Below are 20,081 nucleotides of genomic sequence, written 5' to 3'. Positions count from 1 at the left end.
CCATTACCGAGAAGGCCCGATCCCTGGTGGATTTAGGCCCGATCCCTGGTGGATTTCAGACGGGCCTCCTTTGGCCCGGGGATTACTAGCAGGTTTTGCGAACCCGATCTCAGTACTCTCTGGGGAACGTGTGGGGAGAGATGGTCCCTAAGGTAGGCAGGTCCTAGGCCATATAAGGCTTTAAAGGTAATGACCAGCACCTTGTACCGGACTCGGAATATTATTGGCAGCCAGTGCAGATCCCAAAGCCTCGGCCAAATGTGCTCCCATATTGGGAGCCCTAATAACAGCCGGGCAGCGGCATTCTGCACTAACTGCAATTTCCGGGTTCGGCACAAGGGCAGCCCCATGTAGAGGGCTTTACAGTAGTCCAACCTCGAGGTGACCGTAGCATGAATCACCGTTGCTAGGTCGTTGTGCTCCAGGAAAGGCCACCCCCACCTCACCACTGTTTCACACAGGGCTTTTTTTGTAGAAAAAGCCCAGCATGAACTTATTTGCATAATAGGCCACACTTCCTGACACCACCACTGTTTCACACAGGGCTTTTTTTGTAGGAAAAGCCCAGCAGGAACTCATTTGCATATTAGGCCACACCCCTGACATCACTACTGTTTCTTTTTTCTACAAAAAGTCCAGCAGGAACTCACACCCCCTGACACCACTGTTTCACATAGGGCTTTTTTTGTAGGAAAAGCCTAGCAGGTACTCATTTGCATATTAAGCCACACCCTCTGACCCCAAGCCAGCTGGAACTGCATTCCTGTGTGTTCCTACTCCTGGTTACACACATCAACAATTGGCAGTACAGCTGTTATGCAAACCTGGTTACACACATCACTACAATCTAGCAGTACAGCTCTTATGCAAACCCTTGAACTAGCTTTTCAAGCTCAAGTCCTTGAAAGTAAGTAAGATGATAAAAGCTTTTCAGGTGTGAATCCTTGATTAGGACTTATTATTTATTATGTATTTGATTAGCTTAATTGCCCCATCCTGGCCTTAGGTCAGCCTCTGGGCGATGCACATCAAGTAAAATACAAGTTAAAACACAATGAATACACAATTAAAGCAGCATACCAATACAAGTTAAGCAATGAAGAGAATTCCCTCATGCTGGAAAAGTATGTGGGCAATTATGCTAAAATGTGAAGTATGCGGGCAATTATGTATAAAATATGACTATAAAATAACTCACAGTGGCTATTACTCACAGTGACACCACATCAGAATCAAGTCTGAGTCCAGTAGCACTTTTAAGATATTGTTTTATTCAGTGTTACACTTTTGTATGTAAGCACACTTCATAAGATATATTGGAAAAAAGTGACACCACATGATCTTGAACTAGTAACAATTTAGTTGAACTGACTTAGTTACAAATATCTTAATAACTGCATGATTAGAAATTACTCCGACAAAAAAAAATCAGTAACAAAACTGCATGACAACTTGGAATAGAGTGGGCCTGCTCAAATTTATCTTAGAAATGTGTGCTACCATAACATCTTTAGTCATTCCCTTTACATAATCTGGAACTTGTTTGTAAACTACTCTAATACACTTATTGGATTCGAGGACATATCTTATGAAATCTCCTCCCTGCTCAACTACTTTGATTCCACAATTAATTTTTTTTTTGTTCTTTCATGTTCCATGTCAGGGAACAAATTTACACATAGCATCAACAGATCACACTAAATCCTCTGTTTTTGTTGCATTGTTTTCTACTAATTCAATACCATTTTAATTAAATTGGGTAAGAATTAAATGGAGAGATGGCAGCATGGTATATAGCCCCATCTCATCAGATCTTAGAAGCTAAGCAGGGTCCATAGCTGGACGAAAGACCACCAAGGAAGACTGCAGAGGAAAGTGATGGCAAACCACTCCCGTTTCACACTTGTCTTGAAAGCCTCTTGCTGGAGCCAGTGTAAATCGGCTGAGACTTGATGGCACTTTACGCATATCAATTAAATGAATATTTTTCCTGCTTTACGTCTGCACCCTGGATCAAGTCTATTATGCTATATTCAGATTCCTGTAAACCTAGTCTTAGCATATTGCTTTCTAGATATCACATCATATTGCTTGAACGGATTTCCACTGTGCAATTTGCTCAGAAAGGCAGACTACATAGAAAATATCCAGAGATTTGATGCAAATGCACCCTAACAAATCTCTCTGCCCCTATTCCACAGGTTCCACAAATACCTCTTCATGTCAAACAAATACTCCAATAATGCACAAAAAGTTCTCCAATGATAACAGAGTTTTACTTCTCAGTGTGCCCAAGCACACATGTATTACTTTGAAACAAAATTCCAATTTGCACATTTATAATATTCCACCAAAGGTAGTAATATAAATTCCAAGTGACATCCAAAAATATAAATGAATGTGCAAATTGGAATTTTATTGTTTTGAAGTAATACCTGTGTGCTTGGGCACACTGTGAGAAGTAAAACTCTATTATCATATTGGAGAACTTTTTGTGCGTTATTGGAGTATCTGTTCGACATTGTGAAGAGGTATTTGTACACAGAGCCTTCGTGTTTTTGTTTCCAATCCCACTTTCTGTGTGACTCTTGGTTGCCCCATTCCACAGGTGGCAACTCAGGTATTAAAATAGGATGTTGCCATTCCACCGCCTCCTTCTCCTCCAATTTCGCAGGGCAGCCTTGGCGAAGCCCCAACCGACCAACTGACTAACTTGACTCCTACCAGCCGCCGGCTGTGCTACATCTCGCGGTAGCGCCGCCTTCTGATTCTTACGCGCAAGCGCCGAAGCTGACCCCGCCCCCTTCCGTTTCATTGGCGGCGACGCGGAAGCGCCTGCTCTCCTCGGCTGCAGACTCTGCGCAGCTCAGCTGACTCGGAGAGACCTTCTGCTGCGGCTGCACCGGGGGAGGAGGAGGGGGCCAAGTACGCGGCGCAATAAGCAGAGGCGCCAACCGCTTCTCCCCCCCCCCCACCCTTTCTCCGCCGGCGCGGCCGCGCACGCGCAGCTTCCAGGCGTCGCCAAACCCCCAGCTGCCGCACACGCGCAGAGCCGCACACGGGCGCGCGTCGGCTCCCCACAGCCCCCTTTTCTCGTTCTCGGGCGCGCGCGTGCGTGCTCGGGTCGGTTCTCACAGCCGAGTCGCCGCCTCCTCCGCCCCCCCCCCCGCTCTCTTCCTCCGCCGCCAGTGTTTGCCCCTCTTCTCGCGCTGTCACTCCGGCTCTGGAGAAGGAGCAGGGGAGGCCGCTCGTGTAAACACCCCTCAGTGTTGATACTTCCTCCTTCCCTCCCTCCCTTCAGCTCGCCGTTCATTTCCGACAGCCGACGAGGAGAAGGAAGAGGAGGCCGGCATGTCCGGGCAGCAACAGCCGCCACAACTCCCGGCGACGGCTCCTCAAGCGCCGGGCAACCCCCCGCCACCCGCCTCAGCCGCGCTTCTCCTTCACCCGCCGCCACCGCCGCCTCCTCCGCCGCCGCCACCGGCCACCTCGGCCCCGCCGCCTCCCCCTCCGCCGCCACCGCCCGCCATCGTCGCCACAACAGCCCCCGCCGCCGCCTCTTCCTCAGCGGGGCCCATGTCTGGCGGCGGCGGCAGCGCCCCGGCCCCGTTCCCTCACTGTGGCGACCCGGCCCTCAACGAGCAAGAGAAGGAGCTCAAGCGGCGCCTCAGGCGGCTCTACCCGGCCGTGGACGAGCAGGAAACGCCGCTGCCCCGCTCCTGGAGCCCGAAGGACAAATTCAGTTACATCGGCCTCTCGCAGAACAACCTGCGCGTCCACTACAAAGGTGAGAAGTGGGGCTGAGGGGACCCAGCCCACGGCCCCACCGCCGGGCAGGCGGACAAACTCCCGCGGTTGGGCCGGAGTGGTCAGCTCAGCACCCGGGCTTGGATCTAGGTGGATCGACCCCCTCAATCCAATAATCTCCCGACCCCGATTCACTAGTAAATCCGCCCTTCTTCTCAGGCTGGAAGAGAGTCGCCCTTGCTGTAACCCTTCCCTTCGCCCCATCATTTATTTCCCCGCTGCTCCTGTCCCCTACTCGCTTGCAAACCTGCAAATGGCACCTGCAGAACCAGCAACCCCCCTCCCCTAGTTGATTCCTCCCTCTCCCCTTTCGTTCACCTTTCCGAATCAGAATAGGGACAATCGGGCCTGTTCCTTTTGGAAACTAGGCCTTGGTTTTCTCTTTAGTATGAAACTATGTTCCTTAATCCTTGTGGTTTTGGGGTGGGGAGCATGCATACGTGAAAGGGAAACATTCGTTACGTTACCATCTTTTTCTCTCCCCCCTTCTGCCCTCCCCCTCCCCGAAATATCCCTTGTTTTGTAGGGAGCAGTAGCATCTTGAGAGAGAACCCGTATCGGGGAGGGGGAGTGCAGAAAATAGAACAACAGGAAATAACTCTCATTGGGTCTTCTGAGGAGTTTAGGCAGCAAAGTGAAGGCGATCTGTTTATATCCCTCCCTCTGCTCCTCCCAAATCTGTAAGGAAACTTGAATTCTCTTGCTGTCTGGGAGGGCTGTGTGTGTGAAGAAGGGTCTACTGGCTGGCAGGTTTCTTCAGCTGATCACTTCTCTTGTTGAATAACAGCTTGGGGTCAGGGGAGGAGAAAAGCAAGTCAGTCAGTGTGACGTGTCCAATTAAAAATAACCAGTTAGGGCAAGAAATGTCTGTTTGTTTTAGAAGGAGAGCAAAGGTCAGTAGAAGCTGGGAAAACAACTGGTGTAAAACTATTAAAGATGCATATCAATGGCGTGGTGGGGGGAGGAGGCAGGTTAGAAAGCCATTGTTTATTTTTAAATATAGAGCATGTATGTATAAACAAATCCATAATATAATTAATATGTGACATGCCAGATGGGAGAGTAATAATAGCTGGATATGATTAATTAGTTTAAATAAAACTTAATGTGCTGAGGTTTTTGGAACAGTTTTCTCCTACAGTTTTATCTGGAAATGACATAAAAATAAAAGTATGATTAAGCAAAGCATAATAGTAGGGGAGAGAGTTGGTTAATGCCTCTTGTAGAACCATGCTATTAAAACTAAAAGCATATGAGTTCATGCTGACCTGGAAAAAAGACATCTGTTGTTTTAGCCTCATCTGTTCTGGATTGGTTACAAAGGGCAGGCTTTGGTTAAAATTGTCATAGGAAGAAAAAAAGAGCCTGCTGTGGCTAGCCTTTCCCAGAGTATACATTAAGGAAATTCAAGTGGAATTTTGATAAGCATGTTAACATTGGTTCAATGAGATGAAAGTGGTAGAGCAAATGGGTGACAATATTTGTCTTCTGCAGAAGGTTGAATATAAAGTACTCAAGTTAATTACATTAATGTAAACTGATGATCTGGTAAATGGTGTCTTAATGGACTAGAAAATTTATTTAATATTCCTAAGCTCTAGCAACAAGAAAACCATTTAATTTCCAGAGACTGGGACTGACATAATTTACATCTACATGCCAGTATGAGAATTTAGGTGATCAGGAGTCTAAGATTCCATACTGTTGCTCTTGTGATTTTTAAAAACTGAATATGATTATATGTGTTGTGTGGAGACTTTGTACACTATAGAAGAAAGTGTCCTAGGCATTAAATAGAACTTTCAATATGGGTGGAATTATGGGTTGCTATACCCATAACAGCTTAAACTTATCTTTTTTGCTTGCTTAAATATGCCAGTTTTATGAGTTCTTATACTTTTGAGTGTAACTTACGGTTGATACATAACTGTTTCCACTGAGTTCGCTTGTATTTTGTGTTCCTATTTGGATGCTGTTAATGTGAAAATATAGTCTTGGTTTGGTAGTGCAGCTGCAGTATTGTCATAAGCATAGTTACACCCTTTCAAATCCACTGAAGTCAGTGGGTTTAGATGAGTGTAGCTCTACTTAGGGTTGGACTGTTACTGGACTTTTTTCCAGTGCTGAAAAATAATGTGTTTCTTCAGGCAACTTGCAGTGAGCTGTGACCACACCTGTGGAGAAGAGGAAAAAGCTGCATAATTTATTACGAATGGCAAGTGTGCAGTATTTGGTAATTACTCTCCTTGCAGGGGGAACCTTTTAGTTTCTGGGGTATGAAAGGAAAAGGCTGAAGGCTTGACTGGGCAGGTATCACTTGGAGCAAAACTAATCCAATGAAAAGTTTGTCTGGTGGGGTAGTAGTAAAATAGGGGAAGCTTAGGTTAGAGTTAAATAAAGGCATGAGGTTCTCTTTCTGCAGTGAGGAATGATAATATTCCCCATAGGAAGAGACTGCTTTGTGAAGGCTACTGCCTGACTGATTCTGCAGTCCTATGCACATTTATTTGGGAATAAATGCCATTAATTTGCCAAGAAAACTTGTACCAGTTACTGTTTACAGCACGCAGATCTTATTAGTGCCAGGCATGAAAAAAACCCAAATGATAAAAGTTAATTAGAATAATAGGGTTGGACTCATTGGAAAAGCTAGCAGAAGGAGTTGGTGGAGCAGATCTTTACCTGCCTTCCCTTTCTCCAAACAGCATGCTGCTTGTCCCACTGGTTCAGTGAGGGTTGGGAGATCTTTAAAAAAAATGCACCACAATTTAGTGTGCTGCAGCAAAAAGGGGAATTAGATAAAATTACCTTGATAGAGGTCTGCAGATGCTCTATTTCTAAAAATTCATTGTTCCATAAAATTGCAATGAATGGGTGCTGTTGCCAGTACAACAGTACACAAGCTTGACAGCTTCACAGTTGCCATGAATGTTTTTCAGTTGATTACCCCTAGGAATCATGAAAGTGCCGGTCCTCAGCAGAATTGCACCCTTCTTAATCTGCTGAAATCAGTGAGTATAGATGGGTGTCACTTTGTTTCGGATTGCACTGTACAAGCTAAAATTCTTTGTTTATGTCTCTTCTCACCTGATGGAAAGGATATTATAATCATCAATCTGATATGAACACAGCAGTGGAACTGAGATACCCCAGTGACCCCTCTGGAAGAAAGTTAAAATTATTTTGAAACACATGGGTCTGAGGTGCATAAAGCGTGTTTCTCTGAACTGTGTAGAGCATTTTGAATGTGCTTGTAATTTCTGTGTCAGCAGTTCTCAGTGCTGTATTTTTCTTCTTAAAATGTCAGGAAAGTATTTGCTTATTTGCCTTTACTTTTTTACAGGTGGTAAATCAATAACAATAATTTCCACCTAAAACTTTGAATTTGTTTGGAATACATTTAACCACACTTGATCTTCCTCCTAATCAAATTTTGGTGCATAAAACCAACATGTGATACTTAAAATTTGTCTTTGCTAAATAAAAGTCAAAGTGAATATGCTGAGTCACATCACACTTTATTTAGAGCCCTGGGAAATCTGTATTGGTGGTCTCCTCTTCCTCCATTCATGCAAACAGGTAGCAAGAGGTGATTTTCCCTTATTCCCTCTCGTGTTCTGATGTGTTTTGTTGGTAAGGCTCCATTGATGCTTAAGAATAGGCTGCTTGGAACCAGGAAAAGTGTAGAAAGATCCACTTTGCAAACTGGCCATTGGACCTGGACCATTATGTGTGCAATGAATAGACAGGAAAATAAGCTATTTTCAAACATATTTACTTTTACACACAATGAGATTCCAGATAATTTCAGAATTCAGCTTGTTACTTTAATGTTATCCTTATCAACATAAAAAACACAATTAACTAACCATGATTCTAGGTAGTATTAAAACAAAGTTTTAAAGTGGGAAACACACCAGAAGTTCATAGAAAGTTTGGTAAAGGAGAAGCAGAGTGGAGTTTTGTTTCCCTCAAAATATTTTAATATATTTTGCACAGATTTTGTTAGCATAGGCTCTAGGAATGTAAAAGGTCGGTGATGTGAAGGAACAGTGCAGGAATTAGTCAAGATATATTCACAGGTATAAGTTATGAGACATTTGCCCCCCCCCTTTAAAAGATAGCACGCCAACACAGTTTCCAATTGTGCCTGCCTGGATTGCTAGGTGTTTAGTGTGAACTCTTTGTGGGTTGTCTGCATGTTAAAACCACTCTAACTCAGCACTGACTTTTAATGAACTAGCTAGTGCTACAGATAAGCCTCAGGCTGTTTTAGAAATGATATATAGGTCCATAAATCATATGGCCACGCTAATTTGTTTAGAATATTCATGTTATTTAAAACAGTTTCAATTTTTTAATATTGCTTTCATTTTCAGAGGTGATACATCTTGGAAAGCCGTTTTAAAAATGTCAATCACTTTTGAAAAATGTCCTTGTTCACTCTTTTAAAAAATAGCAATGATCTGACTGCATCCTTCTGTTCTCTGCCTTATCTCTTGCCAGTATTGACTTGGTCCAGATATAACAGCAAACCATATATCTGATGTTAGGTGAAGAAACCTTAACCATGCATGTCTGCTTGCATTAATGCACTAATAGTCAGTTAGTGACTACTGATTTCCCCCCAAAATCAGGACTCCAAGCCACAGTATTGATTTGAAGGACAAGTGCTAGCCGAAGTTTGACAGTTTGGCTGTAGCAACAAGCTATCACTAATTAACTGGAGAGGAAGGATTCAGAGTTTGATTATATAGCACAAATGGCTCAAGACTGCATCTGAACTACCTAGTTTTTCCTCTTTTATTTATTTATTTCCCTTAAATTTCTATCCTGCCCTCTCCGCAAACGGACTCAGGGCGGCTAACAGTCAGTTCTGACATTTACACTTTCAGTTTAAAAACCAATAAAATACAATTACAATTAAAACAGTTTCCCAGCTAGACTGTAAGCTAGGATGTGCACAGGCTTTACTTCTCCTTTCTCCCTCCCCCCCCTTTTTTTTTGCACAGAGAATTGTGGTTAGAGTCTGATTCTGGTCATGTATCATAGGTAAGTGCAGGTATGAGGGTTAAACAGAGTTAACTGTTCATTTGCTTGTCCTTTGCCCCAAGAAATGGGATACTAAATCTGGATTAATGGGGTTTAGAATCCCAGAGGGTTGGGGTTAAATATGTACTCTCTTAATCTTACATGCCTGCATTTGAATGTCACAGGTTACTAGAGTTAGTTTCTAACCAGGGTTTTACATGCCAGAAAGGAGGCGGAAGGAAGGAGGTGCACTTGTGAACACTGCAACAATCTGGTTTTATGTACCGTATTTTTCGGACCATAAGACGCACCCCCCCCCAAAAAAAGTGGGGGGAAAAGTGTGTGCGTCTTATGGTCCGAAGGTATGTACCTTCGGGGGGGGGGATCTGCTGCCTCTTCCTCTGATCCGGCGCTTCCCCCGCGCCTGCCTGCCCTGCTCCATCTTCTTCAGGCAAGCTCTGGGATCACTCCACGTGGCCCCACCGCAAACCCAGCGCTTCGCAAGCGCCGGCTGCGGAGGGGGCAGTGTGCTTCCTCCTTGCCTGTGTGCCTGACTTCAGCTGTGATGTTTAAAGCAAGCGCTGGGATTGGAGGACAGAGGGAGCGATCCCAGTACTTGCTTTAAACATCACAGCTGAAGCCAGGCACACAGGCAAGGAGGAAGCACGCTGCCCCCTCCGCAGCTGGCGCTTGCGAAGCGCTGGGTTTGCGGTGGGGCCACGTGGAGCGATCCCAGCGCTTGCCTGAAGAAGATGGAGCCAGGCAGGCAGGTGCGGGGGAAGCGCCAGATCGGAGGCAGAGGCAGCGGATCGCCCCCCAGGAGGAAGGTGCGTCCTATCCTCCAAAACGCCTTATGGTGCGAAAAATACGGTACATCACAATGTCCACTTCAAGTGTTGTCTGCATGCAGCTAAAAGTCTCGTTCCATTTTAAAAACACATTTATAAATTTACATAGAGCAGGAGTGGCCAAACTGTGGCTCAGGAGCCACTTGTGGCTCTTTCACACATATTGTGTTGTTATTGAAGTCCCCAACACTCCATTGGCCAGTTTAGAGAAGGCACTTGTTGCTTTAAATCACTTCAGCAAGCCAGCTAGCGGCTTGGAGAATGCATTTAAAACTAAATGCGGCTTTCTTTCCACCCCTCCTCCATCTATTTGCTTTCTTTCGTCTCTCCTTCCAACATTTGATGTTCATGTCTTGGCTGATGTTTATTCTATGTGGCTCTTACGATAAGCAAGTTTGGCCACCCCTGACATACAGTATAGCAGCTGATTTCAGCCTTTTCAGACCTGGGACTTGCTGAGCTGCAAAAAACTGATAGGAAGTTACATAACATCAGGAGTACGAGGAAGAGTTATGACTTCGCTGATGTCAAGGTTAGGTCTGTGGGTAGTGGTCTAAGAGAGGAGAGGACAGGAACACAAGCCAAATACAAGGAGGTACACTACAGCAAAACTCAAGCCTGGGATCAAAGCTGTGGATCCTCTCTTACTACCATAATTTCACTTCAGCACGCTCCTGCTCCTGTAAGTGTGCATACAAAGAGGGGCCTAGTACTATTGATTATACAATGGTACTAGCACAAAGTCCTTCCAGAGGGGAACAGAGAATGGTTGTAGATGCTTGCAATTCAGTAGGCTGAGCTCCACAACCCAATTGAGTATCCACTCCCATGTGCTGTAGTCCACTGGATTATGGCATAAAATGTGTAATTAGCAAGCATGTACTCCCTCTTTTTTTATTCTAGGATGGGGGAAGTTTAATTTTAAAAGAAAAAAGCTAAGCTACTTGTGATTCAAAAAGCATGGCAACTAAATTATGCCATTGCTTCTTTGTTCATATCCACATTAAGTAAACTGTACTGTCTTCATATTACATTTGCATTTGCTGCATACATACCTAATGAATTACTGCCTAACTCATCCCTATACAGCACTGAAGTAACTAATCATACTTTTACATTCACAAGGAATACACACTTTATTTATCCCATTTTATAGGTGGGGATCACTGATGATCAAAAAGGTGATTTGCCTGAGGACAGGAAGGACAGGATTCTTAACAATAAAAGACAGTTTGTTACTGTTAGCCTTTGGCACCAGGCTGTGGTGTTTCTATACAATTTTATCTTGACCAGTTAGGAATCCAGGAGGTATTCTGATTATATTGTCTGGGGGTTTATTACAGTTGCTGCTGTGGTTAGGAAAGCACTGTATCTTTTCTTAGCAAAGTTCATTAGGCGTTCATTTGTTAAGCCATGGCTTAACTTATTTCTATACTTTTTGGAACATGGGTTAATTTTGTAAGTGGCTTAACTCTTCTTTTAAAACCAGAGGGTATTTTGATCCTGGAATAAATACAGTATATGTGACCTGCTGTGTCGTTTATAATGCTTGACCTCAAAAATCAAGTATTTCTCCCTTTCAGTCTTTTTGCAATTGAAAAAGATCATGATTCAGTTAAAGTGCAAATAGCTTCTTTGAAAAGCAGGTTGATTTTATGGAACACACAACTGAAACTTTTTTTACATTGACTTTTTCAAATTTTAAAGTTTTTTTTTAAAATATACTGGTTTCATTTAGTCTCATTACAGAGCACATATTAAAACATCTGTTCTTTTTATAGGGCAGATTTTTAGGATCAAGGTGACAGCTGGCTTATTGCAAGAATATTTCCTTTAGGGGATATGCAGTTCTTGGAAAATATAAGAATGCCTCTCAACAGCTCCTACAATGAAAATTTTTACACACACTGTCATGTACAAAAATGTAATTCTGTTATATTATGGCTGTAATGAATCCTCTATAGATTATACAATAAAACACTTAAGAATATATATTTTGAACTAGGGTCCATCCTCTCCCTCTTTTTTGGCATTAGCCTTTCATGCTTGTCACAGGCTAATTAAAAACTAGTATAGGGTCTCATCTGCCATTGTAAGCAGAGTTATACCCTTCTAAGGCCATGAAATCAGTAGGCGTCTTAGAAGGTGCAATTGTGCTTAGAATGGCATTTTAAGTACTTCGTATATCTCAGTTCCCCCCCAGTTTTGTTTTCCCGCTGTGTGACATCAAAATTTCTGGAAATCTTATATCTGTCATTATACTTCCACAAGATTTTCCTCTAAATCATCCCAAAATATTCACTTAAGGACTGTAGAGTAAAAGCTTCAGTTTATAATAATAAACCAAAACGGTAGTCCACTTACTTGGTGTAGTGGTTATGTACGCAGACTCTTATCTGGGAGAACCAGGTTTGATTCCCCACTCCTCCACTTGCAGCTGCTGGAATGGCCTTGGGTTAGTCATAGCTCTTGCAAGAGTTGTCTTTGAAAGGGCAGCTTCTTTGAGAGCTCTCTCAGCCCCACCTACCTCAAAAGGTGTCTGTTGTGGGGGAAGAAGATAAAGGACATAGGACTAGGGGAGGGCCGGTGGCTCAGTGGTAGAGCATCTGCTTGGGAAGCTGAAGGTCCCAGTTTCAATCCCTGGCATCTCCAAAAAAGGGTCCAGGCAAATAAGTGTGAAAAACCTCAGCTTGAGACCCTGGAGAGCCGCTGCCAGTCTGAGAAGACAATACCGTACTGACTTTGATGGACCAAAGGTCTGATTCAGTATAAGGCAACTTCATATGTTCATATGTTGACATTGTAAGCCGCTCTGAGACTCTGATTTAGAGAGAAAGGCGGGGTATAAATCTGTGGTCTTCTCCCTCCTCCACATGCATCTGCTGATGTGACTTTGAGTCAGGCAGAAGTTCTTGCAGAGCTGTTCCTCCCAAGAGCAGTTTCTGTCAGAGCTCTCTCAGCTCTACCTACCTCATAGGGTGTCTGTTGTGGGGAGGGGAAGGCAAAGGAGGTTGCAAGCTGCTCTGAGATTCGTTCAGGCAGTGAAGGGTGGGGTATAAATCCAGTCTTTTCTTCAATTATTGCATGCTTGAACTTTTAAAAATGAAGTTTAATTTATCCTTCATTATGAAACAAGAGTTGCTACATTGATTGGTTGGCTTTTAAACTTCTTGTTTTAGACAAAATTTGATTGTAGATTTTAATCCACTGCTACTATCTAGTTAATTCAGCATTATCATCAGATGCCCCTCAACCAACAGGATTTTTAAGAAGACATACAAACTACATTACAGATTGGGCAGCTTAACCTGTGTAGGTACAGTTATGACATATGCATACAATACATGGAACCAAATATTCAGTGTCATCATGTGCCAGCTCTTTAATGTTGGATTTGATTCCTGTTTCGTTGTGTCACTTTTTTTAAAGTTTGAGGAAGAAATCCTCAAGACAGAGATAAGCAAGTATAAACAGAGCTTCTCCACCTGCCATTGGAAACCATTAAAAGTGGGGAGAAGAAGCTGACAAAAGTCAGTTTTACACCTACCGTTTTACTTCCACAAGATTTGACGACCTCCCCCTCCCTTTCCAATTCTAAGCACCTCATAAGGTTTGCAGATACAGCAGAAAAGGGCTGCATGGCTTCTGTGAAGAATTGCTGTTTTCACCATTAACTTGATGATAATCTTCATGATGATTGAATTATATAAGGGCAGAGTTTTATGAAGTTTTAAAAGTTTCAAAGCAGCTTACAATCATTTTCCCCTTCCTTTCCCCACAAAAGACACCTTGTTGAAGATAGGTGGAGCTGAGAGAGTTCTAAGAGAATTATGACTAGCCCAAGGTCACACATCAGGCTTCATGTGAAGCAACGGGAATAAAACCCAGTTATCTAGATTAGAGTCCACTGCTCTTAACCAGTACTCCACGCTGGCTCTCAGAATCTCATACCCCCAAAATCTTGTCTCTAAGGTGCTACTGGATGGGAATCTAACGTTCTGCTTCAGACCGACATGGCTACCTGTGCAGTGTGTTTTATGTGGCCATGCACCTGCCAAAATAACTCCTACATCTGCAAGTACTTTGGACCCAATCCAGTTAATTTACTAGTTTTGGAAATATAATTATTAACTTTAATGTATAGCAACAGCAGTTTTCTCCCTCTTAAATGGTTTAGATGGTTGTTTTCTGGCATTATAGTAATGTGATCTCAAGTCAATATAGTATAATATTAAAGTACTCGAGCTGCAATTCTGTGATAATTTTAGATGGCCTAAATGCCCTTCAAATTGGTGAGATTTCAGCTTCCTGATTCTGTGGAACATTGTTGCTTCGATTAAGCAAAACATGTCAAATGTGAAGAGATTTGCCAGGATACCTAATAAATAGCCTTATTGACGTGATACCTGACAGAGTATAATGCATTGTCTGTGGCACAAAATGTAGACCATTAAAGAACTGGTATGTGGGTTAGTTGGCAATAACTAAGTACTTAGAGTATTTTCTTTATACTGGTAATTTAAGTGTATGTAATAAGTTAAACTTGGTTATTAAATGCCTCACTTGAGTAGCCAAATAACATGTGATGTGAAATTTTGTCATATGTTAGCAATAAATTAAATTTTGATTTCTAATTGGCTTGTATGTTAGGTTAACACAGTCTTTTGAGCTTCATGTTTGCTAGCTGTTTCATATAAAATTTCACTGCCTTGTTCATTTTACTACGCATTAAATGCTGAACTTCATTTCGATGTCCTTTGCAGGCCATGGTAAAACGCCAAAAGATGCTGCTTCTGTTCGAGCTACCCATCCCATACCTGCTGCTTGTGGAATATACTACTTTGAAGTTAAAATTGTTAGCAAAGGAAGAGATGGGTAAGATTTTAGTGCTTCAGTTTTTCAAGTGTTGCTAATTAATACCATCTGGTGATTTCTGCTGAAAAAATGACTTCATTATTAAATAATTTTTTCATATTTTAATAGGACACCATTGAGCTATATAATTTGTTTTAGTTCACATTGCTTTTAGTTGCTTGTAAAGATATTTTATTTAGTATTCTCTGTTGTAGATCACTCAGAGCCCAGCACCTGCCAGGATGGGGCAATTCATCAAATTGAAATTATGATGATAGAAATTTAGAGCCTCAGACAGCAGCAAGTCAAAGCATATTTACAGGGGTTTTAAACATTTTTGTGTGTATTTGTGCGTGCTTGGAAGTCAGAGTGGCTTCTGGTGACCCCTAGTGGGGCTAGGATATTTCAGAGAGGTGCATTGATATTGCCTGCCTCTGTGTTCTGGCCCTGGTATTCCTTGGAGGTCTCCCAAGTACTTACCAGGATTGGCCCTGCTTAGCTTCCGAGATCTAATGAGATCAGGCTTGCCTGACATGTTGTTTGGCATGCTGGGCTTGTGTTCTACCCAAGCAGTGAAGTCCCTGAGCTACTAGCATCATGGGAGAAAATGTTGGGCATGACTTATGCCCATTATTGCCTTATGGAACTGTACATTCATTATCTGGCTCTGAGGCAAGCTTCTGGGACTTGGCTTGTTTCCTGTGTTACTCCCTAAGTAAAACCCTCATAAATCTTCCTATTTTGGTTTGCAGGTGCTTTGTCTCATAGGTAGATATGTTTTCTCTGGCCAAAGAAGTTACCTTCCTTGATCTAGAATGTCATGTATATATGCTTAATGTTCTACTTATAACAATATGTGTGTTATATGCTGTTAAGTTGCTTCCAACTTACGGCAACCCTATGAATTAATGACCTCCAAAATGTCCTCTCATTAACAGTTTTGCTCAGGTCTTGCAAATTGAAGGCTGTGGCTTCCTTCATTTCTCATGCTGGGTCTTCTTTTACTACTGCCTTCAGCTCTTCCTAGCATTGCCTTTTTAGTGAATCTTGTCTTCCGTTGATGAGACCAAGGTACCATAATTTCAGTTTAGTCATTTTAACTTCTAGAGTGAATTCAGGCTTGATTTGATCTAGAACCTACTTGTCTGCTTCGGCGGGGAGGGCAGGATATAAATCATATCAATAAATAAAAGCCTGAATACTCTTGGAAACTTAAGTTACTTAAGTGAGGCTATTATGCTTTGAACAATGGGGGAAGTTTAATGATGTAACCATGTTGTGGTTAAAAGTTTGACCTAAGTAATTGGGTTGAATACTTTTAGAATTACAGACTGACATTGTAGCTTCACTTTTAGATAGAGGACTTCTTAGGGCTATCTGATCAGTATCCTTTAAAATGATCATATTGCAAATGCATTTTTTGTGGAAAATTATTTTCTAAGTGAAGAATGGGAATCCTGCATTCTATGAACCTTTCATTTGTAAGTTGTACATGTACAATGGGACTGCATGCATTCTGTGCAAATCTTTGCAAACAGGCATAATAGATGAACTAAGTGACCATGTGTTCAATAAATGGAATTTCTTTCTCTTTGATATTACTCTAGTAAAAGTTTGCCACATTCCAGCATTCAAAACATTAATACATTGACAGCTTTCTACCAACAGCTAAGTATGTGAAGTGGAGGATATAATACATGGTGCAACGCAGCCTGCACACATGAAATTTGTGAGAGCTCAATTAATATCCATATTGGGTGGCTAGAATCAAGTTCATATGTCCCCCGTTTTCTTTCTTTAAAATGTGAACCTGCTTCAAAAGTAGCCATGAGGATAAATAAGGATTGCAAAATATATAAATGAATAATGCTTTGTTACAATTTGTGTTGTGCATGGTGTAGGTGGCCAAACTCGCTTAATATAAGAGCCACATAGAATAAATGTCAGATGCGCAAGATATGAACAAACATTATACATGTTTTTTTTTAAACGTAATACTTTCATTGCACAGAAAGATAAAATACACATCTATGCGCTATACAACACGACCAGTGCTCCCCTTAAGGTGTGGAGTCTTGTGAGCAAAAATTGGACTTGTGAACTACTGGCATTGAAGTTGAGAGTGAGCAATTTGGCTGCTGCATAAATTAGTTTGCTCTGGGACCATCCTTCCTCAGCTAAGAAAAAAATGTGTGGAGCCGAAAGCTAAAAACTGTGAGCTAGCTCACACTAACTCAGAGGGAACACTGAACATGACCGTGCTAGATGGAGACTTAAAAAACCAAAAATCTGGGAATAACAGTCGCCATAAGACCTGCATAGAGAAAGGTTAGGGAAGAAGTTCGTGCAGGCTTACTCTCAAGTAATTGTGCATGGCATTGGGAACTCAGTCATCCTCTCAGCACTGACCCATAGGTAGGCAACTGTTTCTACCATGTGTGACGTGCGGAAGGAGGAGGAAATAGGCAGGTTTGCAAGCTCTTCACCACCATGGAGGTAATTCACAGCACAATCCTAAGAAGAGTTACTCCAGTCTAAGCCCATTGTAATGAATGGGCTTAGACTGGAGTAACTCTTCTTAGGATTGTACTGTTAGAGACCTAGAGCAAGGAAAGAAGAGGGCAAGAGCCAAGGGAGAAAAGCGAGCATGTGGCTCCTGTGCCTCAGTTTGGCCACCCCTGACCTAAGTAGTAGTGTTGACATGGAAGACAACACAGTAATGTTTTAAGAGTTCAGCCTTAGAAGCTATGTTTGCCTAGCTTGGGATTCACTAGATAGTCTTGAACCATTTGCTTATCTCCCAGCCTCAGCATGCCAGTTGAAATAACTGACTCATATCAAAATATTATTGGGAGGGTAAACAAAGCAAGGGTATAAAGTACTTTTGAATTGTGTAATTGTGGCAATGAATAATATTTTGGGAGAAAGTGAATAGTTTGCCAGTCTGATTTTTTTTTTTTTGTACGTCTGCCCTGGCAGTAGGCTTGGATGGCAGGGCTTGATCTGTATGGATGTGTGCCAGTTTTCCATAATCGTACTTGGGTCAGAGATAGTAGATTAGGATCTGGTGACAGCTGTCTTAACCAGAGTCCCTGCTTTTTCAACATACCGCATACAAATCTTTCCATCATTATGCTGAGATACTGTAAAAAAGTAGTTTACTGTTGGCTCTTAGTTTTTTCTTTTCATCGGAATTTGAACAGGAATTGGTTTGCCTTTATATTGGAATATGTTACTTAGGGAGAATCTCTCCTTCCATGTATTTTTGCATGCAATAGTTTGTTAATGGCTTGCTTAGCTTAGACTGCTTTCATGAAGAGTTTCATAGATGTACACTTATTTTTGATTCCTGAACTTTCAGGCTTTCTAGACTGAGGAAAATGCAGTATAGGTGGATAACAGATATTGGGGAATTGTATGTACTCCTCTTCAGGCTGCTCTTCTCTTCTTCCAAATTTCATGTTACGTTATAAATTTTGAAATACTAAACCATCAGGTGCGTTTATATAATGCATATATAATATATTGCATTTGGGCTAGTCCCACTTCTTGTGAGCTGCTAACGTTTGTGGAATTATTTCTGAGGCTGCTCTAGAAAATCTTTTAAAATCAACCTTGTTTCAGCTTTCTAGGCATTCAGAAGATTCTACCCAGATTCACCAAGTTTTGTCACAGGCACTGAGGTTTTACGAATAAAATTTAGCCAATTCAGGAGTCCAACAGAATTGATTTTATGTGATGGATTACAACAAACTGAAGATGACATCAGTAACCTTTTCAAAAGTAATTAAGTTATGACTTGTGCTGTCAGTAAATGATTGCAAATTAACTGGGGAGACTGTTAACCAGGGTCCCTCTTTGCAGGTGTGTGCTGTCTGTTGTGGCTAAGTTTACTTTGGCATCCATTTTAGGAGCTAGCAATGCCATGCTTTGTAGAAGGTTAGGTCAAGGCTCTCTTTAGGCTATGGCAATGAGTGGGCAAACCTTGGGTGGGAGATTGATTCACTGATGCAGTATCTGGATGCCTATCCATTGCCATGGGGGCTTGAAAAGCCAGGCACCTACATATATATATATATATATATATATATATATATATATATATATATATATTGTAAAATGTAATTACTATCAAATAGCTTGGTGGGCTGGTTTTTTTTTACTGATCTTTTCTGAATGTCTTTTGCTGATTGTGTCTGAATGTCTCCTGCCACAGACAGGGGTGAAGTCTGTACCCTGCCAGCCCTTGCTTACTCTGTTTGGATGTAATCAGCTTTTGTTACCTTACTGAGAAGGTCCCTCCCCCAACTCAATCAAAATCAGGAAGCCCACAGATTTACATCCTGGATTCAGTGCGAAATCCTGGACTTTACAATTATTTCTTTGATATTCTTTTATGATGGCTCCTATAACTATCTCCATTCTGCCAGCCAAAATTGTGCAGTCTCACAGTCACTCCTCTGCCGGCTCAGTGGCTGCCCCCTCCACCTTTCTCTTTTTGGAATCAGCAAACCTTCCTGCCATTTCCTTTGGACCTTTGGAAGTTCTGCCTAAAGGTCCCCCACACTAAATCCCTGGATCATCTAAATCAAGGGTGTCACTCATTGTTATGAGGGCCATATCGGACATAGATGAGAGACCTTGTTGGGCCAGGCCATGTGTAATAAAATGTAACGTCAGGTGGCAGAGAGATAAACTTTATAAAGGACACAGACAAACACAAAGTTTTTTTAAAAATAAAACATGTTTAAAACATTAGCACTTGTTGGTCTTAAAGGTGCTTTCTTTGTATCTCTTCCGTGTGATCCAGGGAACTGGGCAAAGGAAGCTCTGGCTCTTTCCTTCATTCCCCAGGGGACCAGGAGGAGTAGGAGCAAACATGTCTCTCTGGTTTGTCATGGTTGCCAGCAACGTGTCCTCTGTGGATGAAGCACAGCACAGGAGGAAGTGCCATGACTTGATTTTGGCACCAGATAACTTGCTTTGCCCTTGCTAGGAGCAACAGCCATCTTGAAACCCCCATTTTGGTACAAACGACTCCAGTCAGTGCCATAGTTCCAACTCCTCTCAGGAGAGCCAGTTTGGTGTAGTGGTTAAGTGTGCGGACTCTTATCTGGGAGAACCGGGTTTGATTCCCCACTCCTCCACTTGCACCTGCTGGCATGGCCTTGGGTCAGCCATAGCTCTGGCAGAGGTTGTCCTTGAAAGGGCAGCTGCTGTGAGAGCCCTCTCCAGCCCCACCCACCTCACAGGGTGTTTGTTGTGGGGGAGGAAGGTAAAGGAGATTGTGAGCTGCTCTGAGACTCTTTGGAGTGGAGGGCGGGATATATAGCCAATATATCCAAGATGGCCATGGATCTGTCCAAGACAACTGCAATAAGAAGACTGATCTGGCTCTCAAGGGAGCCCATGAGCCCCTTGCCATGGCTATTAAGGCGTCTTCCACAAACTCAATAGTTTCTAGGGTAGCTATTGTCTGGATCAGGAGACTCATCCAGCTGTTTCCTGATGCCAGCAAAAGACTCTTAGAAGGTACCAATA

At 42.4% G+C, this 20,081-nt stretch overlaps 1 protein-coding gene across 1 annotated transcript in view; it reads left to right on the top strand.

Moving 5' to 3' along the window:
- Positions 1 to 3,346: 3,346 nt before the first annotated feature.
- Positions 3,347 to 20,081, top strand: part of RANBP9 (RAN binding protein 9) — a 47,584-nt gene continuing 30,849 nt past the window's right edge. Inside the window, exons 1-2 of the mRNA XM_060244160.1 lie at positions 3,347 to 3,787; positions 14,450 to 14,561. Coding sequence (XP_060100143.1) covers positions 3,352 to 3,787; positions 14,450 to 14,561 — 548 coding nt within the window. The 5' untranslated portion in view covers positions 3,347 to 3,351. The remainder of the gene's footprint in view (positions 3,788 to 14,449; positions 14,562 to 20,081) is intronic.

Source organism: Heteronotia binoei, chromosome 7, assembly GCF_032191835.1.
Source record: "Heteronotia binoei isolate CCM8104 ecotype False Entrance Well chromosome 7, APGP_CSIRO_Hbin_v1, whole genome shotgun sequence".
Lineage (NCBI taxonomy): Eukaryota > Metazoa > Chordata > Lepidosauria > Squamata > Gekkonidae > Heteronotia > Heteronotia binoei.
Note: the sequence above shows the minus strand (reverse complement) of the source record. Positions and strands in the feature narration are given on the sequence as shown.